The sequence below is a fragment of the Drosophila kikkawai genome, chromosome 3L (genome assembly GCF_030179895.1).
Source record: "Drosophila kikkawai strain 14028-0561.14 chromosome 3L, DkikHiC1v2, whole genome shotgun sequence".
NCBI lineage: Eukaryota > Metazoa > Arthropoda > Insecta > Diptera > Drosophilidae > Drosophila > Drosophila kikkawai.
In genome coordinates, this window is record NC_091730.1 from 24,936,226 (window position 1) to 24,955,959 (window position 19,734).

The 19,734-nt window shown below is 38.1% G+C and overlaps 2 protein-coding genes across 6 annotated transcripts in view; both read left to right on the forward strand.

Annotated features, from left to right (window-relative positions):
* The window catches only part of LOC108084756 (uncharacterized), a 50,749-nt gene extending 45,092 nt beyond the window's left edge, over positions 1-5,657 (forward strand). Inside the window, exon 4 of the mRNA XM_017181067.2 lies at positions 5,448-5,657. Within this exon, the coding sequence (XP_017036556.1) occupies positions 5,448-5,657 (210 nt within the window). The remainder of the gene's footprint in view (positions 1-5,447) is intronic.
* A 21-nt stretch (positions 5,658-5,678) lies between these two features.
* The window catches only part of bru3 (bruno 3), a 265,769-nt gene continuing 251,713 nt past the window's right edge, over positions 5,679-19,734 (forward strand). For all 5 annotated transcript variants that reach the window (XM_070284880.1, XM_070284881.1, XM_070284882.1 and 2 more), the window contains exon 1: positions 5,679-5,858. In XM_070284880.1, coding sequence (XP_070140981.1) covers positions 5,694-5,858 — 165 coding nt within the window. In that variant the 5' untranslated portion in view covers positions 5,679-5,693. The remainder of the gene's footprint in view (positions 5,859-19,734) is intronic.

Consider the following 19,734-nt stretch of genomic DNA (forward strand, 5'->3'; position numbering starts at 1 on the left):
ACAGAATTTTTATTTAAAAGTGGAAATTTAGTTTAACATAGTCCATTAGAGCCTTTTATTATTGACGAAAAACTACATATTTTTATTTGTTGCCTTTTCCAAACTTCATAACTTAAATATAATTTTGCGTAAAAACGACAAAAAGAGACTCGACAGAGAATAAAACAAAACACAAATCGGCAAGAAGGAGTTTATTGAATATTCAAAATGTTGTGCTATGCTAGGGAAACGGATAGACCCCGGCACAACCCCTCCGAGATAGATGGATAAATGGCTGGTCCCTTCAATCCCATCCCATCTTCTTGCTCATCTTTTTGTTTTCATCCTTTCTTTGTTTTCCCTAACAAACACTCCGAGGGAAATTTGTGGCTGTTTTTGTGTAGAAATTTATTACATTTTCTTAGCTAGGCCCGACAGGGTTGCAGGAAAGAGTTTTTCTTTTCACTCGAGTTTCGTTCAGAACTTTTACCCTTGTCTAGTCTTTTTCTATCCAAGTGCACTGCCAATGACTTTCTATGTGGCAAAAAGTTGGCTGTTGCTGCATGTGTGCTACTTATTAAAACTTGAGGAAGAGACAGAGGAATTTTACCTTTGTTCTCGGGCTCTGCTCCATTGTTTAGCAGAGGGAGACGATGGAACGGATCCGATTTTCCTGTTGCATAATAAGGAGACGTTTTATTAAATCGGTGCGGGTCATTCCCAAACAAACACTTTGCTGCTCCTTTAATTAAATTATAGAGTGCCTCAATAAGAGAGGCATCCCTTGTATTCAACTTCCATAAGGACTACTTTTACGTAGAAAATTGTGAAATCATCCTGAGGTCTATATGACTTTAAGTTTTTTTTTTGTGAGCCTCTTTTTAAAAGCGAAATGTAAAAGGGAAACCGTATAAAATAAAAATAAAAATGCAAGCTGTGTTTGGTTCTGAAAATGGTTGAAACAGCGCTCTCCTTTCGTGGCACCTGGCAGTTACATTTTATCTGAATCTTATGCGCCGAGTTTTTGTACATATTCAAATTTCCCATGCGAGAAGGCGGCGGCGTGGTCGGGATTTTAGTGACAAAAGTAGTTACTTTTCTGTAGAGAAATATAAAATGTTCTTACCCTAATAGATACATCAAAATATTTATAAGAGCCTTTTTTGTCTTGAATATTTACATATGTTTATTTGTACCATGTAAAGGGAATGAAAAAATTAGGTGTACAGTTAGCAAAGCAGTAAAGAAGGCATACTCGTATATTCTTGATCAGTCGTTGATAGTTGATAGCCGCTTCGATCTAGTCATGTCGTCTTTTTGACGATCTAGTCCCTCCGTTTTATAGCAAACTAAATGAATCTTTTCAATTTGCAAGGGTATACAAACTTCGGCGTGCCGAAGTTAGCTTCCTTTCTTGTTTACATATACAGTTTTACATTTTTCCCAGCATCTACTGATCGTTTATATTACAGTTATATAACATAACGTCGTCCGAAATTCTTAAATAATACAAAATGACCACATCTCAAAGAAGATGAAAATAAGTTGATAAACACCTAAGTTACAATTTTGCCTAAAAATTTTGCGATCGTTGTGGCGGCTATATCATATAGTCCACACCGGCGGACAGGCGGACGGACAAACTGACATGGCTAGATCGTCTTGGCTGTTGTTAATGCTGATCAAGAATATGGGCTCGAAATTTAAACTGCAATGAACCAATAAAAAATGTAAATCGGTAAATTGTCTGTATTTTGAGGTCTCGTTCAGATAGACAAACACATGCTCATCGCTAGATCAAGTCTCCTGGAGATGCTGATAAGAAGATGCATTCTTCTGCCTATTAGATCAAAATGTCTGTTAGCTCTAATTCATATTGTTCGTCTTTGGTACCGGGTATATAAACCAAGAAAAAAATGAGGGAAATAAAGAAAAAAAGGATTTAACCGCAGCCTGCAATTAATCACGTTTGCCCCCTGATGTAGCACAATTCATGAATGAATGGATTTTGTGGCTAGTTGTAGAACTTTGAAAAATGAACGACTTGTAAATATTCTTACAGAGTTAAAAACTGAAAATATATTTGTTAACGGATATCAATTATTTTTTGCGTTCACTATTGAGTACTAATAACATTTTTCAATTCCTTTAGTTAGTCTGTCTGTCGCCGTGAGGAAAAAAATATTTCGAGCTGTTAATTTTTAAAAGGTTTTAAGGAAAGGGTATTGTAGATGCCAATGATATGACTGCCCACCTCTTGGTGTTCTCTCTCTTATTCACCTTAACTTAGTGTTGGCTGCATAAAGAAGCCAAAATTTGTGTTGTTATTCCAGACAAACGCTGACTTAACCGGACCGAACCGCAACTAACTGAGCCAGAAGCCGGGCTATTGCTATCGGCCCTGAAGCCGGTTGGGGCTATACGCTTCAGTTTGGCAATTTATCTGGCCCCATCTGCATTTGTTGACTTTGCGCCGGCGATTGGACCGCAGTGTACACTATTGTCCCGCTTTGCATAAGAGCTAACGAACTAGGTTTTTTCGGCATTCTTGGCCTCTCGGATCCGTCTGGACGTGGCTATGTTCTAGAGAGTGTTCGTGGAATAGGAGCTCTGAGCTCGGTGTTCGCTTCATTGGCATATCAATCAACGGCCAAAAGCGGGAAACGAATTCACTTACTCACACCAATGGATGCCATGGGTAGGTTTGCTGGGCGAGCGAAAGGAAAGCATGTTGGGGCCGCTCAGGATTTTTTCTGCCTCGGCCGGATGCCATTTTAATTAAGTGTTGGCGGATGCCAGTTTCCAAAAAAAAAAAAAAAAAAAGAAACGAGACTAGGACGACAGCCCAGCCCAGCCAAAGGAAGTGAGAGAGTGTGCATGCCTCGTGTTCCGGCCAAGAGGAATTTAAGATAACAAAAAAATATTGCCACATAATATGTTGAAGGGGACAGGAGATTTCTACTGGGTATTTCACGCCCTTCTGCGGCCGACAGTTTTATTATTATTTTGGGAAAATCAGTTAATTAATTAAGATATCCAGAAGTGCCTGATACACGGGACATGTACAAAAAACTATCATCGTTTAAATGAATCCTCATCCTAATTTAGAATCGATAGAATATCTTTCGTTAGTTACCTAAATCCTGTGCGTACCAATATCACAAAAAATGTATTCATTTAAACAAAAGAAACTAAGAATCCAAGGTGCAACAAGAAGGAAAGCACTTCGAAATTTGTGAAATTTGCTCCATATATAAGAATCGATCCATTTCAAATAAAAACAATATATACTTTAAATCTGCTCTTCAGCCGATAGGGTTGATGACAGAAGGGATCTGCCGAAAATATTTCGACTTTATTCTCCTATACTCTCTCCATGTCACATCAGAAAAGGCGAGTGAGGGTCAATAGAGCCCCCCTCATGCATGCAAGATAGCCAAGAATAAGGCTAAGGGCAAAGTTGACCTTAACGACGTCAAAGATAAGACTAGATACCCTACGGAGATCGCAGAATATGAGGGGAGATCGGTCGCAGGATGTAAGCAAGAGCGCACCGAAGAGGGCGAAGGTAGCAAGTTTAGAGCGACAACCTTCAACAGTAAGGCAAAGTCAGGCTATAGCTTTGGTCGACGAGCTCCACGACGACGGTCGCCTTCTGTCAGAGACCACACAGGTTGGCTATTATGCTGACAGGCCCGATCCCCACTAAGGATGAGAAAGAAATTAAGTCGAAACAGCCGAAGTCATTAACCAACGTTGCCTGCCGCAGCTAGAATCACAAGATTATAAGATCCGGTATGGGTTAAGGAAAGCCAAAATTAGGTCGACCCGGATGGGATACACCAACAAGCTGTTGAATGATATCATTGATATCACCGACGACAAGTCTCCCGACACAACCCCTCCAACGTCGGTGTCGAAAACCGTGTAAATTAACCTGAAACACATCGCGCCCGCTTTAAAAAATCTGACGAAACTTTTCAGGAAAAAGGATATCTACATTGGACTAATACAGAAGCATTGAACCAGAGACGAGCAGAGAGAGCACGCATAGAAGAATCATTATAACGCTTTTCTCTGTTATAATCTTAGCACTTCGGATCTAGCAGTGGCCAGATTCGTGGCAGAGGATAAGGACGGAGTAGTCATCGCCTCGGCTTACATGGCCCACAACGAATCGGCAACGCCTGATTCGGTGGTCAAGCAATACAAAAAAATCCTATATTTTAGATTTGAAATAACGTATATCTTAGAGTAGATGAAAATACGTTGAAACACAAGGAAGTAAAAATTTGTATACCCTGCCAGGGAATTATACTTTTAGTCACAAGCTTGCAAGGGAAGGTGACATTTCTGACCCTATAAAGTTAGCTCCCTTTCTGGTTTTTATTTAACAAATTCACTTAATTTTGTAGTCAAAAATCGGGGTTTAGACTTCCAATTTGTATAAAAAAAACGAGGAAAATTATAAAGAAAAAGAACGCTCCGTGAGTACCTTGAGACACTTATCCTTTAAATTATGCATTCTAATATTTTGATATCGGACATTTTTGTGGACAGTTAGGATAGATAGGATAGGATTTTTGTGGGACTCGGCAGATTCGCCATGACTCCTAGACCTCTACATATATTTTAATACAAAAATTAAATAAATATATATATATTTAATTCATTGAGAAGCACATAACAATAAAGTAAATCTAATTAATTATGATCTGCTCTTTTTAAAAGTTTCGCGTTTATAAAAATCATATCTGCGTTAGTTAGGCTTGGAATGATTGGACTTAAATTAAATTTTGTGTACTATCGATATAAAAAAATGGCTAATGGACCCTCTCTCTTTTTTTTAAACTTATTTCCTATTTTGCTCTTTATATATGATTGCTTTTTTCTGTATTGGCACTCCTGCATGATATTTTAAGTGTGAGTCATAATTGAAACACATACCATTAGTTTATTTTACTTAGAATGAATAAATATACGGCAAGGTAAGTGCGATATAAAAACTTGTAACGGAATGTTGAGTGTCTCACAGTCTATAATCAAGTCTTGAATTTTTCATGTGTTTCAGGGAATATAGAGAGATCCACAAGTCAAGCCAAATTGACTTAAACCAATTTCAAGGGCGATCCTAAGTTACTTTTAAGAATCAATGTTGTTATTGATTTCAATATATTGATGTTTTTCTATATTCGATGTTGTTGTTGTTGATGTTGTTTCTACTTCTCTATTGCTACTAATACATATTCATAAGCCTCCTTTATACCGCAAGAACACTTTCGTTAATCATGATTTTGATTTAAACCATATCTATAATCTATCGATGTTGTGCTCCCCTGCTCATTGATGTTGTTGGTTTGGCATTAATAAACATTCCTATTATTTATTGTCTGTGTGGTGGCCTTTGCTGCTCTGGGTCATATTTCATGTTGTGTTCTCTCTTGAAAATCTCATCAATTCTCTTGCAGGTTGCCCACCCTTGCGGCGCTTTAAGCGTGCGGCGCATGCGCTTGCAGCAACATCCGCCCCAGCAACAGCAACATGCGCTGCAGCGGCAATCCTTTGGTTTTCCATACCCACGACTGGGGTTGACCCAGCGCCTGCAGCTGCAACGCCATCAGCAGCAGCAATCACACCCAAATCAGCGTGAATTTGGCAAAACTCAGGCCATTTGCTAACAGCAATTTTATTCCGTTGCCAGCGAAGCAAATGCAATGTCGGCAACGACTTCAGCAACAACATCATCAACAACATCATTAAGAAACTCAACATCAACCAATCGAGGAACATTATCAAGTGCAACAGATCATCTGCTGCAGTCGCAGAAACTGCGAAGGCAACTGAAACAAAGGCCGAGCACAATTAGTCCGAGCAAATTGGTAGGTGACTCTCAGTCCAAACCAAACCTTGTAGCCCAAATCGCCGTAAAAACTCAATATACTTTTATAAGGACGATCTTTGTAAAGCAGAATCGATTAGAGTTAAAATATGTTTGAAAACAAACACTATCCTATTCCCTAGTTAGAAAATCATACCACTCTTTAGAGTGATAGCTTGGCTATCTAGTCAGGTGGATGTCAACCATTTAACTTTTTATATGTATACTATATTTTTTTACGTACAAGTATTCTTTTTGTAATGAATTTCTATTATTTCTACATACTTCATGTTCCCTAAAAGTTGATTTTCTTTTCAAAATATATTCAGGGGTACGGTTAATTCGGTGCAGTACGAGCCACTTCATCCAACACATCCTAATTGTCTACAACGCCATCCGAGTTAAAAAATATAATCTATTAGTAAAAGGATAAATACATATTTCGAGGTGGCGTTTTAATGAAAAAAATGCTTTTTCTGCATTTTATCCAAATTGGAAGTAAAAACTTCTATGATTGGGTATAAAACTTTACTTTGTTAAATAAAAAATATAAAAAAATATAAATTAAAAAAGTCCGACGTGGGTACCTGTAAAATCAGTTGAAAAAGTTATGTGGTGAATTTTGAACCATATTTTAAAGTACGTAAACTTTGTCAATTTTTTAATGATCGATGTGAAACTTGGACACAATATTATTACCCCCCTAACCATTCTTAAACATTTCCCATTTCATAAATCATAATCATAAAACAATATTAAGTGATCTTGAACCTGCCTACTCCTACAATGTTTGTTTTTCTGGAAACCACGTCTGTCAATGTCAGATCATCTATTGGGCTCTAACTTCTACCTCCACCTCATCTTACGGTTGATTAAGATTGATTTCCTTATCTGTAGGAATACCTATTACCGCCACAGAAGTAAAAAAAGGGTTATATTCGGTTTCTAACCTTAATGTTAACGTGCCAGACTGTTCGGAAAAGATAGTCGCCAAGCAAACTTATCGTATAGCATATCTATTTCCTACACTGCAAAATGTATGTGAACATGTAATAATAACATAGTGTGTTATTCATTGCTGTAAGGCGCAACGACATGCTTTGATTCACTAATCCATAAATTAAAAAAAATTACATCATAGTCGGAAATTACTTATTTATTTACAAGAAAGAGAGGGGGTTCGACCATGGATACCCTTGAGGACTGATGTTCTCTTTGCGGCCCTGATCGCAACCATATAAAATGGCTGTAAGTCTCGTCTTCTTCTGCACTTGGCTATCGAGGGCAAGCAGCTCCTTTTCCGACCCGAAATGGGGTCTGGGTTCCTATCACTGTTAGCTTTCACATCTCACAACAAAATGTTCCTAGCCGGACTTTATTTGACCGCGAAAATTGTGACCCAGTAGAACCTGTCATTAATCATCAGTGTCTCTTAATTATACGCACAATGCTGATTATATCACTCAACGCTTTTTAACTAGACCTTATTAAAAAATGTATACAGAATACATCCAACCGATGAGATATGTACATTTCCAGATACCTTGGCTTGTCTTAATAATAACCCAACGGTATCGGCAGGCATTTCCGCTCCCATTGCAGGATGGCAGATATTTCAAAAACATTTAATGCCTTAATACAACACACCCTGAGTGAGGCTCAAAGTGGGTGTTTAGGTGTGTGCTGGTCTCGTCATCATTTCCATCAGGCTGTATAGTTTTTAAAATTTCAAATTTATGCAAATTTATCCCGAGTCTCGACGGCAGACGAGCACACGGCATTTTGCTCATGAATATTTGTGCCGGCGCAAAACACAGGAATGCCCGTACGCTGTCAACCGCCCACTCAGACACGAGTGTACGTACATACATACATACATATATAGGCCCAAGTGAAATTGTGCTTTCCTCCCATTCTGTTTCGATACGGAGGCGCCCCTCTTTCTCTCTCTGCGTCCCTTGACTGGCATGTGTGAGAGGCATACGTCGTCCTTTTTGTATTGCCGTCAATCATCAATCAATTTTTTCAGCAGATGTGCGATTCCCTACCGTTACTTCATCATGCTTATGGACGCGTCGTATTCGAGCCAGAAATATCGAAGGGCGCACTCACCTAGGCGTTCCTTTTGCCTTTGGTAAGGCCATGCCAATTTAGCTGTTCGAAATCCCTCCACACACCTGTGACTCCCAGCGCTTCACCAGTTTTCGATTCGGTGGAGGCATAATTTAGGTTGCTCAGTCGCGTTTAAATGTACATCACGTAAATTCCGAGGAATATGCTTCTGTGCCCTTCTGTCCATCCCTTGGTTCCCAAACTTTTTTGTATGAAAGTGTGTGAGTTTAATACCCAAAACTGGCCGTTAGTAGTTTTGGACTGAGTAGCTTAATAATCTTTAAAGAACTAAATTTTCTTTTGATTCTTTTGGATAACCCTTCCGGATATTATTATCATTTATTATTTTTTTTTTAAAGAAAGCACTTCTTGAAAAACAATCGATTGGACAAATTCCCACATCATTACGAGTTGACAGCACTTGTGGTATAATTCTGACATTCGGAACGAAGATCCCGAGGCGCAAAAAATGCCAGATATGCATAACGCCCAAACCAAAAGGCATTTCTTACTCTTCCCTCCCCAGATTAGACGTAAACATAAACCGAACAACAAATAAATGGTGAAACCATATACACGTATGGAACTGGGAAGGTGGGATTTCTGGCACAAGGCCAACTTGAGGCGTCCGCACACTCTCATACAACGAAATAAACACATCACGAACAGGGCTGGGAATAAACAAGGACTGGAGAGCAAAAAAGTTCTTAAGTATTTTGTATTGTTTTCAATTGTTTGTCGGCAGCTGAGCAATAATATGATATTGATGAGAATGTACACGGAATCCCTAACGTTACATGTGATAAAAACGTCTGAACCCTTTGCACCCAGTCCTTGAAGAGTGAAAGAAAGGTTACGTTACATTTGATGCAAGCTAACAGCAAGACTCTCCGACCCTTTAGGGTCGTCTTAGGGTTCTTAATAAATTTTTGAAATCGTTTTTGTAATTACATACAATTTTAGTCAAGTTGGTTTACATATATTTCATACATATTTAATGCTTTGTCGTATCTTTTAAGTGATTGTTTTTGAAACATACCCCTTGGTCTTTTTTGTTTGTGCTTTAATCTCACGACAATAAAATTTTACAGCATTTCTCAGATACTTTATATTACTTTTATTTTAACGTAGGTTGAAGAAACCGCAAGACTCTCAAGTTTACTCGACTCTAACTTTCGTATCTACCCAAAGTTATTTTGTTTAGAATTTTTTTAATTGCATATTTTCTTTTCCAGTACGAATATTTACCTGTATACAGAATTAATTTAAAGAGCAATTCGCCCAAAGTGTACATAAAGTGGGGAGGGCTGTCGTAAGCTGAGTCATTTATTTATTTATGAGAAACTCACAAGCAAGCACGAGCACACAGACCGGAAGCGTTGTTGAGCCAATCCATTTACGTACCTCTTCTACATTTTCGCCCTCGACTCTAGGTAGTGGTTAATTAATTTTACACCGTTTATCGCTGCGTTTCACGGGCATTCACGTGGCTTAAGCCAAACAAATCAATCACTGTGGGATGTTCGGGTGAAAAGATGGCGCCAGTGGTTGGTGGCCAATTAGCAAAGCATACACAATACAGCCGATTTAGCATGGCGACAAGACGACGCCGTCGGACTCACAGGACATCCACGATAATGTCAGGGCGGTAAGCCGTTAAGACAGATGGATGAAGTGGCAAACATAGCAGACCAGTGCAATGGCGTCGACTGGCAACTGACATTTACAAATCAGCAGTCATTGATTATTGCTCTCGGACACACACACCTTATCGGACCAGAGATAGCCTTGTGGAAATATTTTTAAACAGCACTGGATAAGTCGATCTCTATTGGTCCCTCTTAAATAGTTCTCAATGTATTTACGAACTTGCTTAGGACCTATTTGGTCTTTAGATATTGAGTTAGAAAAAGTAGAAAAAGTAGAAAAAAGTATTTTAGCGTTGACCTTAAAATATATAACGTATATATATAATGTATATATATACACGTCCGATCCAGAGATGTTTGCCCTTTAGATATATACCAAAGAGTAAATATATGTCTACATTATAAATAGACAACATTTATCCGACGCAGGTGGAAAGTCAAATCTTAAATCTCAGTAATAAAGAAATAATCGATTAAATTTTGTTAGAACATTCTTATGTATTCAATTTGTATGTAAACACAAATATATACATATATTTTCGGTTATTTTTCAAAATTTTGAATAAGAGATTGCTCTCTGAAGTTCGAACCACTGTGATTTGGATATTGACAAATATTCAAAGCGGAGGCACAGCACAATTGCCCGAGTAAGATTGCCTGCAGTTTGTGTTAAATCAGCAACAATTGTTTGCATTGGAAGCCGGTCTCGTTCTGTTTCATGATGCCTTCCTTGAGGCTTTGGCGTCGTTGTGGCTCGGCTTCAGCTAAGGATTGGGCCTTGGCCAGCCGCCAGACGAAGAAGATTAAAATTTATATAGCAAACCTATCGGAGCAGATGCTGCAGACTGCAGCACATTGAAACCCTCACAGAATTTTTGGTATTTAGCATGGCCCTCCAGACCGCTTCCCTCAAAAGTAAAAAGAAAAAAAACTGGGTTAAGCATGAAATGTGTTGCGTGGCTGCCAATAAGCTTCCATTCAGCCATTTGTCAGCTTTGACCATCACGACAAAAAGAAAACGGCCATGGCAAAAATAGAGTATTTTCCTTCCTTCCTGTTTCCAAATGGTTGCCGCCAATGGCTTCCAATTGGGTTAAGTGTTTTGGCATTCAATCAATGTTCGTTATTCTAACTTCCCCCTCGGAGCAATCACCACATAATTATAGCGTTTTCCGACTGTTTGTTTTCTACATACATTCAATATATAGGGGCCCCGTCTGGGGCCTCGAATGCATGTGCCAAATCAACAGTTGGCAGGGCAATAGAAGAAGGAAGTGCAAGAGCAGAACGGGCCCGTAATGACTTTATTATCTGCGTCGATAGAAGCTCGCCCATCTACATCCTGCAAACATCCCGTCCCTGCAAAACATGGCCTTTGTGTCCTCCTCTGTGCGTGCGTAATTTAAATCAATGATGGGCTTGGGACCAAGCCATGTTAGCACTGCCAGAGGGCCAGAACAATGAACTCTACAAAAATAGCCAATAATGACAACAAATTAATGAGTCGGACAATTTATGGTTCTCTTCTTCCGTCCGATCGATTAATGCTGCCAGCTTAAATCGGATTCCAGCAGTGCGGATGTTGATGGGCTTTCTTCGTGGGCCTTATGAAAGGCGAATTTCGGAATACCAACTCAAAAAGCTTTCTTTGCACATATAAATAAGATTAGGAATACTAACTTTGTCTCGGAAAATGTCAAGTTAATATATTGCTTTCACATACAAACGAGAACAAAATTAAAAAGTGTGCAATTTTTGTTTCTTTAGATATCGATAAAAATCTATATAAACCTCAAATTATTAAAGGAAACTTTACTTTTTATTAAAATTACACTATTGTTTTCCAAGTTATGGGATTTCCCAATGTTTATTCGCTTTCTGGGAAAAATTATGATTGTTTTACTATTTGTAGTGCATATTAAGAAGTCCAGAAAAATTGGTGATTGAAACAAAGCATTTATTTGTAGTTAAATTACATAATAACTTCGTTTCCGAAAATTATGTAAGTAAGTAATAAAGAAAAATATAACTAAATAAGATCTTAACAACTATTGGAATGTTATTAGATGGGTTCATGAGAGTCACTGCAGTGCCAAGGAGAAAAGTCCCATTCAATGGCTATCAGATGACAAAAAAAACTCTTCAATCCATTTCCATGCTAGTGAAACGGTCTCATAAAGTTATACAAAATGAGTTTAGCCTGAAAAAACATTGGTGAAACAAGGGAAACTCCAACAAATTTTTACTTAAGGCCGTCGAACGTATGGATTGTTAGTCAAACTTAGCCAATCAAGAAGATTACCAAAGAAATTCGTTATATTTTTTGTCACCGAATCTTCCATGACGATTGGTAATAGCAAATCTATCAGTTACGATTTTTCGCAAGGTTCCCTTGCTAAGGTCGACAAATTTACAGATGAGAAAATTAGTTTTACTAGATCGTAAAACTTGGTAATATCCAGAAATAAAATATAAATTTATATGGTAATGATGCCAAAAAAAATGTTCGTTTTCCGAAAGGCTTAGACTTCATTTTTAGTTTGCAAAAATATGATTGGAGATAGTAAAGCTACCATATATGTACCAAGGATACTATGAAAGTTTTATTGAAGTTCCACCAAGATAATGACCCGAAACGCGTCCTTCGAGTAGTTGGGGGATGGCTCCTCAGAGAAAAATTTGGGGTTTCCTTAGGGACCAAGTCAATTCACGACCTAAACCAAGAAAAATTTCTGAGGTGAACTCAATACAGAGATGGAAGGACTTTTTGTCAAATTAAAAATTATTCAACTATTCAAAAATCATGGTACAATATTTCGTTAATATCCTCCTCCTTGCCAAGGACAATGATGAAAGTCCTGCAAAATAATTCTAAATTTTATACCCTTGCAGGGTAATATAATTTCAGTCAGAAGTTTGCAACGCAGTGAAGGAGACGTTTCCGACCCTATAAAGTATATATATTCTTGATCAGCATCAATAGCCGTCTGTCCGTCTGTCTGTCTGTCTGTCTGTCTGTCTGTCTGTTTCTACGCAAACTAGTCCCTCAGTTTTAAATCTATCTGAATGAAACTTTGCATATAGTCTTCTATATACTCTCACTGCTATATATGTCGGAACGGGCCGGATCGGACGACTATATCATATAGCTCCCATTTAAATGATCGATAAATTTTTAGAATAAAATTTTAACTTTGCTGTTTTTCAACATTTTTGCACCATTTTTAAGAAATGGCCATTATATATTATTTCAGAATTTTGATAAAAATTTCATGAAAATCGGACGACTATATCTTATAGCTGCCATAGGAACGATCGGTAAATGTATAAAATATATAAAGCTGGGAATGTAAAACTGTAACTGTCAAACTGTAAACATAATAAGTATAGGTAAAATGTAATGAAATAATATATGCAAGGGTATACAAACTTCGGCGTGCCGAAGTTAGCTTTCTTTCTTGTTTGAAAATGAACCTAATTTAATCGGAGCATAGGGTAAGATATCGCCTCAATTTAAATATTAAAATTCGAACACCTATTATTTTTTTGCAGCCAAATTTATCCATTTTAGGAAATCTTTGATTATTTTTTTTAAATTAAAGGATTTGAAACCGTTAATTTATTTATTTAAAAAACTTTTGTTTGTTGATATTAATGAAGAATTGAGTTAAAAATAAGAAAAATAAAAAAAGTTTATACTTCACCTAATATGACATAATTATTTATTGTTATAATTATCGGCAATTGGGAACTTGGGAAAATGCGCGCCTAAGGCCAATTGATATTTCATGTAGAAAGTCTTGGGTACCCGGTATCCCGCATTCGAGCACGCTAACCCCTAAGTTTTACTAGTTATTTGTAGAGTTTTCAAGTTTTTCTAAATTCAGCTTTTCATTTTAACAAAGCTGTCAGCGTGTTTGCATATTTAATCAAACATTTTTCCTCTTTGTTTTGCCTAACTTCCGACTCTACTCGGGAGGCGGGTCAACTGCAGCTTTCGTGCAGCCGCAGCCTGTACTCCGTTGGTATTTACTACACCAAGGTGGAAGAGTTAAAGGTCGCCTACGAGTGACTAGCATAAATCACTAACGGCAATATGCAACACTATTTATACTGGCGTACTCAAGATACTTGTTACTGCTTTATGACCCCGCAAACATGAAAGCTATTGCAAGTTTCCCAGTGCTTGTTGCAGCTTATCGCGTTAACTCGTACCTGCTCCAAAGTTTTAATAGTAGCTTGAGTTCTTGGAAGTTCAGTTGAGGCCTTTCTAGCCTTGCAAAACTTCCCTGCTTCGATTTTCTGACCCCTCTCATGTACTGTTTTGGGCCAGAGGTGGATACCTGAAATAGTTTTTAGTTGATGGTCTGAAGATGATCACATTTTCACTAAATAAACTTGTATTGAAATTCGATAAGCCTTTATGAAACAAGGAGGCATCGCAGGAAAAGAAGGACTTTCGTTAATCATGAAAGCTAATTAAATATTTATTCAATCCTGCCGGGAAAAAAGAAAACGTTGTCGTCCTGGGCAGCCGACTTCAAAACAAAAAGCTACAGCACACGCAGTCAAGGCAGCAGCAGATGCATCTCGGACTTGTAAATTGCATTTGCAGCCAATTTACACAAATTTAAATTGAATTTACGCTACGCTTGCCCAAAATATCAATGAATGTCGCACACAGAGAAAAAGCAAGGGGGCGGACGGCTTGTCCTTGGCAAGTCCGTAGAATCTAAAGACTACTAGAGATGGCCATTGGCTTGGCACCAAATGTCCGTGTTTTAGAGATGCATTTTATATGCCCGGTTTTTGTAGCAATTTACGTGTGTGCAAAGGAGAAAGAAGCGTTTCCTACTATAAATATAATATAGTTTTTCCAACGGATCAGGTCATGTCTGTCAAGTTTACCCAGGATGTAGCGATTTTTATACCCTTGCAGGGTATTTGGTTTTAATTTTATGAAAATCGGACGACTAATCCGCTGCCAAAGGAACGATTCGGATATTAATAAGAGATATAAGCATTTTCAATTATGAATTGAATTTTTATGAACAGAAAGGATCGGTTCCTAATGATCCTCTTGCTAACTACAAGAGTCTTCATTTCTTGTGTTTTTTTATAATTTTTTATTTCGTTTAAAAATAAAACTATTGAGAAGATTCTGGCATCTTAGTATACTTAGTATACAGAATTCTTGAATCCAATATTTAAATCCTTGTAAACTTATTCTTTAGACTTTAGACTATATAAGAAGAGCCCATCTCTAGTTTCGCAACTCTCAAACGAAAGTCAACTGCATTTTATCAAAATTCAAATTGTATTTTCGTTGCCTGTCGCTGGCTCCTCCATCTGCTTGTTTAGCATGCGTGATAAGCAGACAACAAAAAGTGGCAATGACTTCCGAGCCCACAAACTTGGCAACACACGCAGTCGCAAATGAAGTACTGGCAACTTGGTCGAACAGTTTGTTGCATGCTAGACATATGGTAGGAATAATAAAGGGGAATGGGGACCGTAAAATCGTGGGATAGAAAACTAATGCACTCACCCGTGGCTATCTTCCGCCTTCACTTTGTACGCCAGGTTGTGCCTTAAAATTAAATCCAAGCTGCATAGCAATGTGCTTAGCAGTACAAAAGCTACAAAATTATTTATACATTTTTAAGATATATATTTTTAATGTTTAAAGAACTGATTTATAATAATAATACAAGGACTTTAGCGTTAAGAATAATGTTATGCAAAGGCTATTTAGTAAAAGTCTGAATTATTCGATTTATTCTGTTGAGGGAAATGGATGAGAAGCATTTAAGGACTCCCAATAGAACTCTTAACTGTATCTGGTAGCAACATGATGAAATATCTAAATTAAAAAAGATTTTTTTTCATTGCGGCTCAAACTCAGGTACATTTGCCCTGGCCACTTCTTTTAATGTGGGCCGACGGCTCTCTAACAATGGAGTAGACGTGCAAGCCAAGGATAACTTTTATTTTAATAAAGGAAGCACTAGAGCACTTGCCACCATAAGTGCCTGGGAGCCGTTTAGTCAAGTGAAGAAGGTAACTAAAACCTGAAGCATTTGAGCGGGGAGTTGATGGCCTCTTGGGTCTCTTTAGGTCGGTAAACACACAAGTAAGAAAGTCACTGTTGGGTCCCTCGACATTGAGATACACGATGGGAAGTAACTGAAATGAAAGCTGAGTCATTGTGATGGAGCTTTATACATGTACATATATGATGTAACATATTAATAGACATAAGTCAGCTTCCATCATAAATCTTTCCTTAAAAATATTTAAGCTTTTGTACAGATTGTTGAAATATAAAAAAAAGCTTTTCCCTATAACATTTATAAATATTATTTTTGTATATCTAAAAGGAATCAAAATTGTTTTCAGTCTAATAGATTTATACATTTACTTATAGTACATAAAATTGTTAAAAATATTCTTTAATTGATTGGTACATTTTAAATCGAACTCGACAGGTTGTCAATCAATAAATGAATCTTATTTTAAACCGGATGCATGCTCCTAACGTCTCATGCAGAATGAGAAAAGGAAAAATTGGAGTTGGCTTTTGGATAGCAATTCTTGCTTGTTCCTTTTGCCCTGCGCTCACATTTTTTCACTTTAAAAAATCAGTGAGGCGTGTTCCTGACATTTAAGAAGCCATTCCTCCAGCAATGGAGTTGACATCAGCAAGAATTGCACCATCTGGCTCTTTCCTCCGTTCTTTCGATGTTGAGACAAGTCATGCCAAAATGCAGTTAATTAAAAAATAGTTTCATTCCAAATTTCCATATTTTCAACCGACTGCTTTCTGGCAGCCAATACCAGGCATGTGGCCCTTGCCATTAAGCTGCTGATGAGCCCACAGGATTGCAGGCGACGACATGTGACAACTCATCAGGACACACACGCAAAGGGATATGCGTTAGTCACCTGTGTGTCTGTCCCCCAATGGGGTGGTGTGGGTCGCTCGCTTTGTTTTCCGAATGCTAGAGGATGACGAGTTTCTTGCATTATAAAACTTCTTACGAAGACTGCAGCTCTTTGACTGATTCAATAATTTTTTGTTATCCAAAATGCATTTCCCTACAATTCGTATTATATTATATAAATTTCAAAACTATACATAAAATCTGAGGGTATTACCTTCATATTACTATAAATGTTTGTTTCTGAATGAATAGTATTTTTATATAGATGTCACAATACCTTGAAATAATGTTTTCAAGACATGAAATAAAACAATATAATACTCATTAAGGCAAAACTATTATTTCAAATCCCTGTGAAAACTCCAGTCTTAATCTCAGTGCGTATATATGTACATATGCCCGTGTTCAGGACGAGCACTGGGTGTAAAAAGCCAAAAGGGCAACAGAAAGCCAAGGGAAAACATATTTTTGAAGCTGAAGAATTTTTGGAAAAAAATTGCCTGAACTAAGGGGGAGGTAGATAAATGGAGAAGAGGGAAAAAATGGTCAACAAACGCAATTGCAGAGCCCCCGAAATCCCGTACTCCCCAACAGGCCAGGCCAGGCCGACTGCCGTCGTCTGGCAGTGACGTAAATCTATTTCAGTTGAGGGATTTGTGCATCAAACACACCGGACAGTTTTGCAATGCAGAGCTGCTGTGGGCGGCGCTCTTGCAGCTGCGGACTTGGCCAGTCACAGTTCGTATGTGCATTTCGGGGTCCTATTTTACCAATCCCCAGTGGTGAATTTTTAGTGGGTATAAGCGTATTTCTGTTTTTGATCACACTTTGCTATACCGGATTTTGTATACGGTACCCGTAGAGTCATATATTTCACGGGAAAACTATAAAGTATTTACATTCTCGGCCGGCATCAAGAGTCCTGTCTGCCTAGTCTACAAATAAATTGAGAAGCTAAAAAACCACAGCTTTGTTGCCGGGTATCACATGGTCGGCGCTCGTTTTCTTTATTTTGATTACAATCTCAGCTAAAATGAATTTTGATTTAATCTCTGAATGCACTTGTTAGTCCAATATGCAGATATGTTGGAATTTTAATTTGCTCCGATTGTACAGATGGCAGACGCTTTTGCAATAAAGGGTAACTCTGTTTAGTTTTATTCGAAGGTTGCAAGTTGAAAATCAACAGCTTTCTGTTGTCTATTTTTGAGTTAGTTGCAACAGCCGGGGATTTTCGTAAGTAATTGGTTTTTATTTAGCTGCCCGGGTCCATCCAGATGGTTGAAACCTATTTCAATGCAGATTGAAACAAATGAAAACTTTTAGGCATATCTGAGGGAAATGGCACATAGTTCTTTGGAATTGCTTGCAACCGATAGAATCTTTTGAGAATATGAACGATATTATTTGTTTAAATTATGATATTAATATAAGTAAAGTTATAGCTCTACTATCTATAGTAGAGTTAGGTGGACTGTGAGGGGAACACATGTTGCGTTAATTTAAGGATAAATTCCTTTAAGGCAGCAACTCCAAATGACTCAGATCGACTTTAAACATAGAGGTTCTTAAGACAGATATAAAACATCCTTAAATTATAAATTGCAGCTTAAATATGTTGGCTCGTACGACTTCAAATATACATATGTAAATATAATTCCATTTTATTTATTATCTCCGAAAGAATAAGCCATAGTTTAGGTCATACTAATTCTATTTATGGGTAATCGCCAACACAAACCAACTTTTTCTGAACGTGATTTTCCTAGACGTCTCTACACTATATATAGCCTGGTTTTAACCAAGGCCCTGACTGGCCATGTTATGCGCTCGATTTCAAATGCTTAGCGCGTTGGGGCTTTAATAGAATTGCCAACCAGCTAGTCGGTCCTTCTCATCGTCCTGCTGACCTCTGCTTCGTTAGTCGAGTCATGGGCCCCCTGGTGACTAAAATGGCAAATAGTTGGGCATTTTTTCCTTTGCCTCTTTACATTCACACAATCACACCGAGATAGACGAGGGCGTAAATTGCGTGTCTGACCATAAAATTGCCTGCACTCTTCCTTCCCTTGCCCGCCCTCTGCCCAAAGGACGTTCTATGTCCATTTCGAGACCTGTTTGTAGCATGGAAGTCCTATGGGCATTGCCAGTGATTTCTTCACATTTATTTCATGCATTGCTTTTGATTTTCTTTGTTTTGCTCTGCCAACGTTGCTGTTTTTGTGGTTTAGCAAAACTAATTTATTTTAAGTAAATTTGTAAAAAAAAAAGAAACACAAAATCGGAACGAGCAGGAGAATTTAACTACGTGACCCAAATTTCACCATGCACAACCTCTAAAAAACTAAGCTGCACTAGAGGTTCTGCTTTTCCAACTGGGGTCCTTTTTCATTTTTTCCTTTGTGGTTACCACAATCGCATACAATTTGCTCATTTCAACCGCACCAACAGAGAAGGCACAGGCACAGGGCCGGGAGCGGGACGGGACGGACCCTGTCGGGCACTCACATAAATAGCAATTTGTGTAGTGCGTTTTTGTGGGCGCAGGTAGGCGTGGGCTTACCGTTTTAGCCAAATTGCCGCCGTCCGGGGCAGTTTTCATCACACACAAGCACACCCGCACTTACAGGGAAAAGCCGCTTAAGTTGCAGCCCAAACAGACGCCGGTGAGGCAGGTTGGGGCCCAGGCGGCGAACAGGACGATGACGAACTATAATGGCGACGACGACTGCAAAGTGTACAAAATCGAATATGTAACGAAACCGCAGAACGCCTACGACGGGCTCTGCCAACCTGGGCCTATAGGCAATTTAAATGGATTGAAAAACTGATGTTGCACAGTGGTGTGTCACGGTTACCATGCGGTTTTCCACGAGCATTTACTAATTCATTGCTTAAAAGTTTAAGTTTGGGGTATCTAATTCCCAAATAGGTTGAGTTGAGTACGTCTTATTATCGCAATTAAACAAAAACTAAAAATTATTTTGTTGTTAGTTACATTTTAGATAGAATAAATATAATATTCGAAATAGTTCAGTTTACACCGAGATCGTTCAGCGGTGGTTTGTTTAGTTAGTTTCACTTTCATCATGAAAACTGTTTAGCAAAGCATTCCAGCATTTGCGTTGTTATATAGTAAATTTTAGTATGCTCATTATTTGAGGTCCAAAAT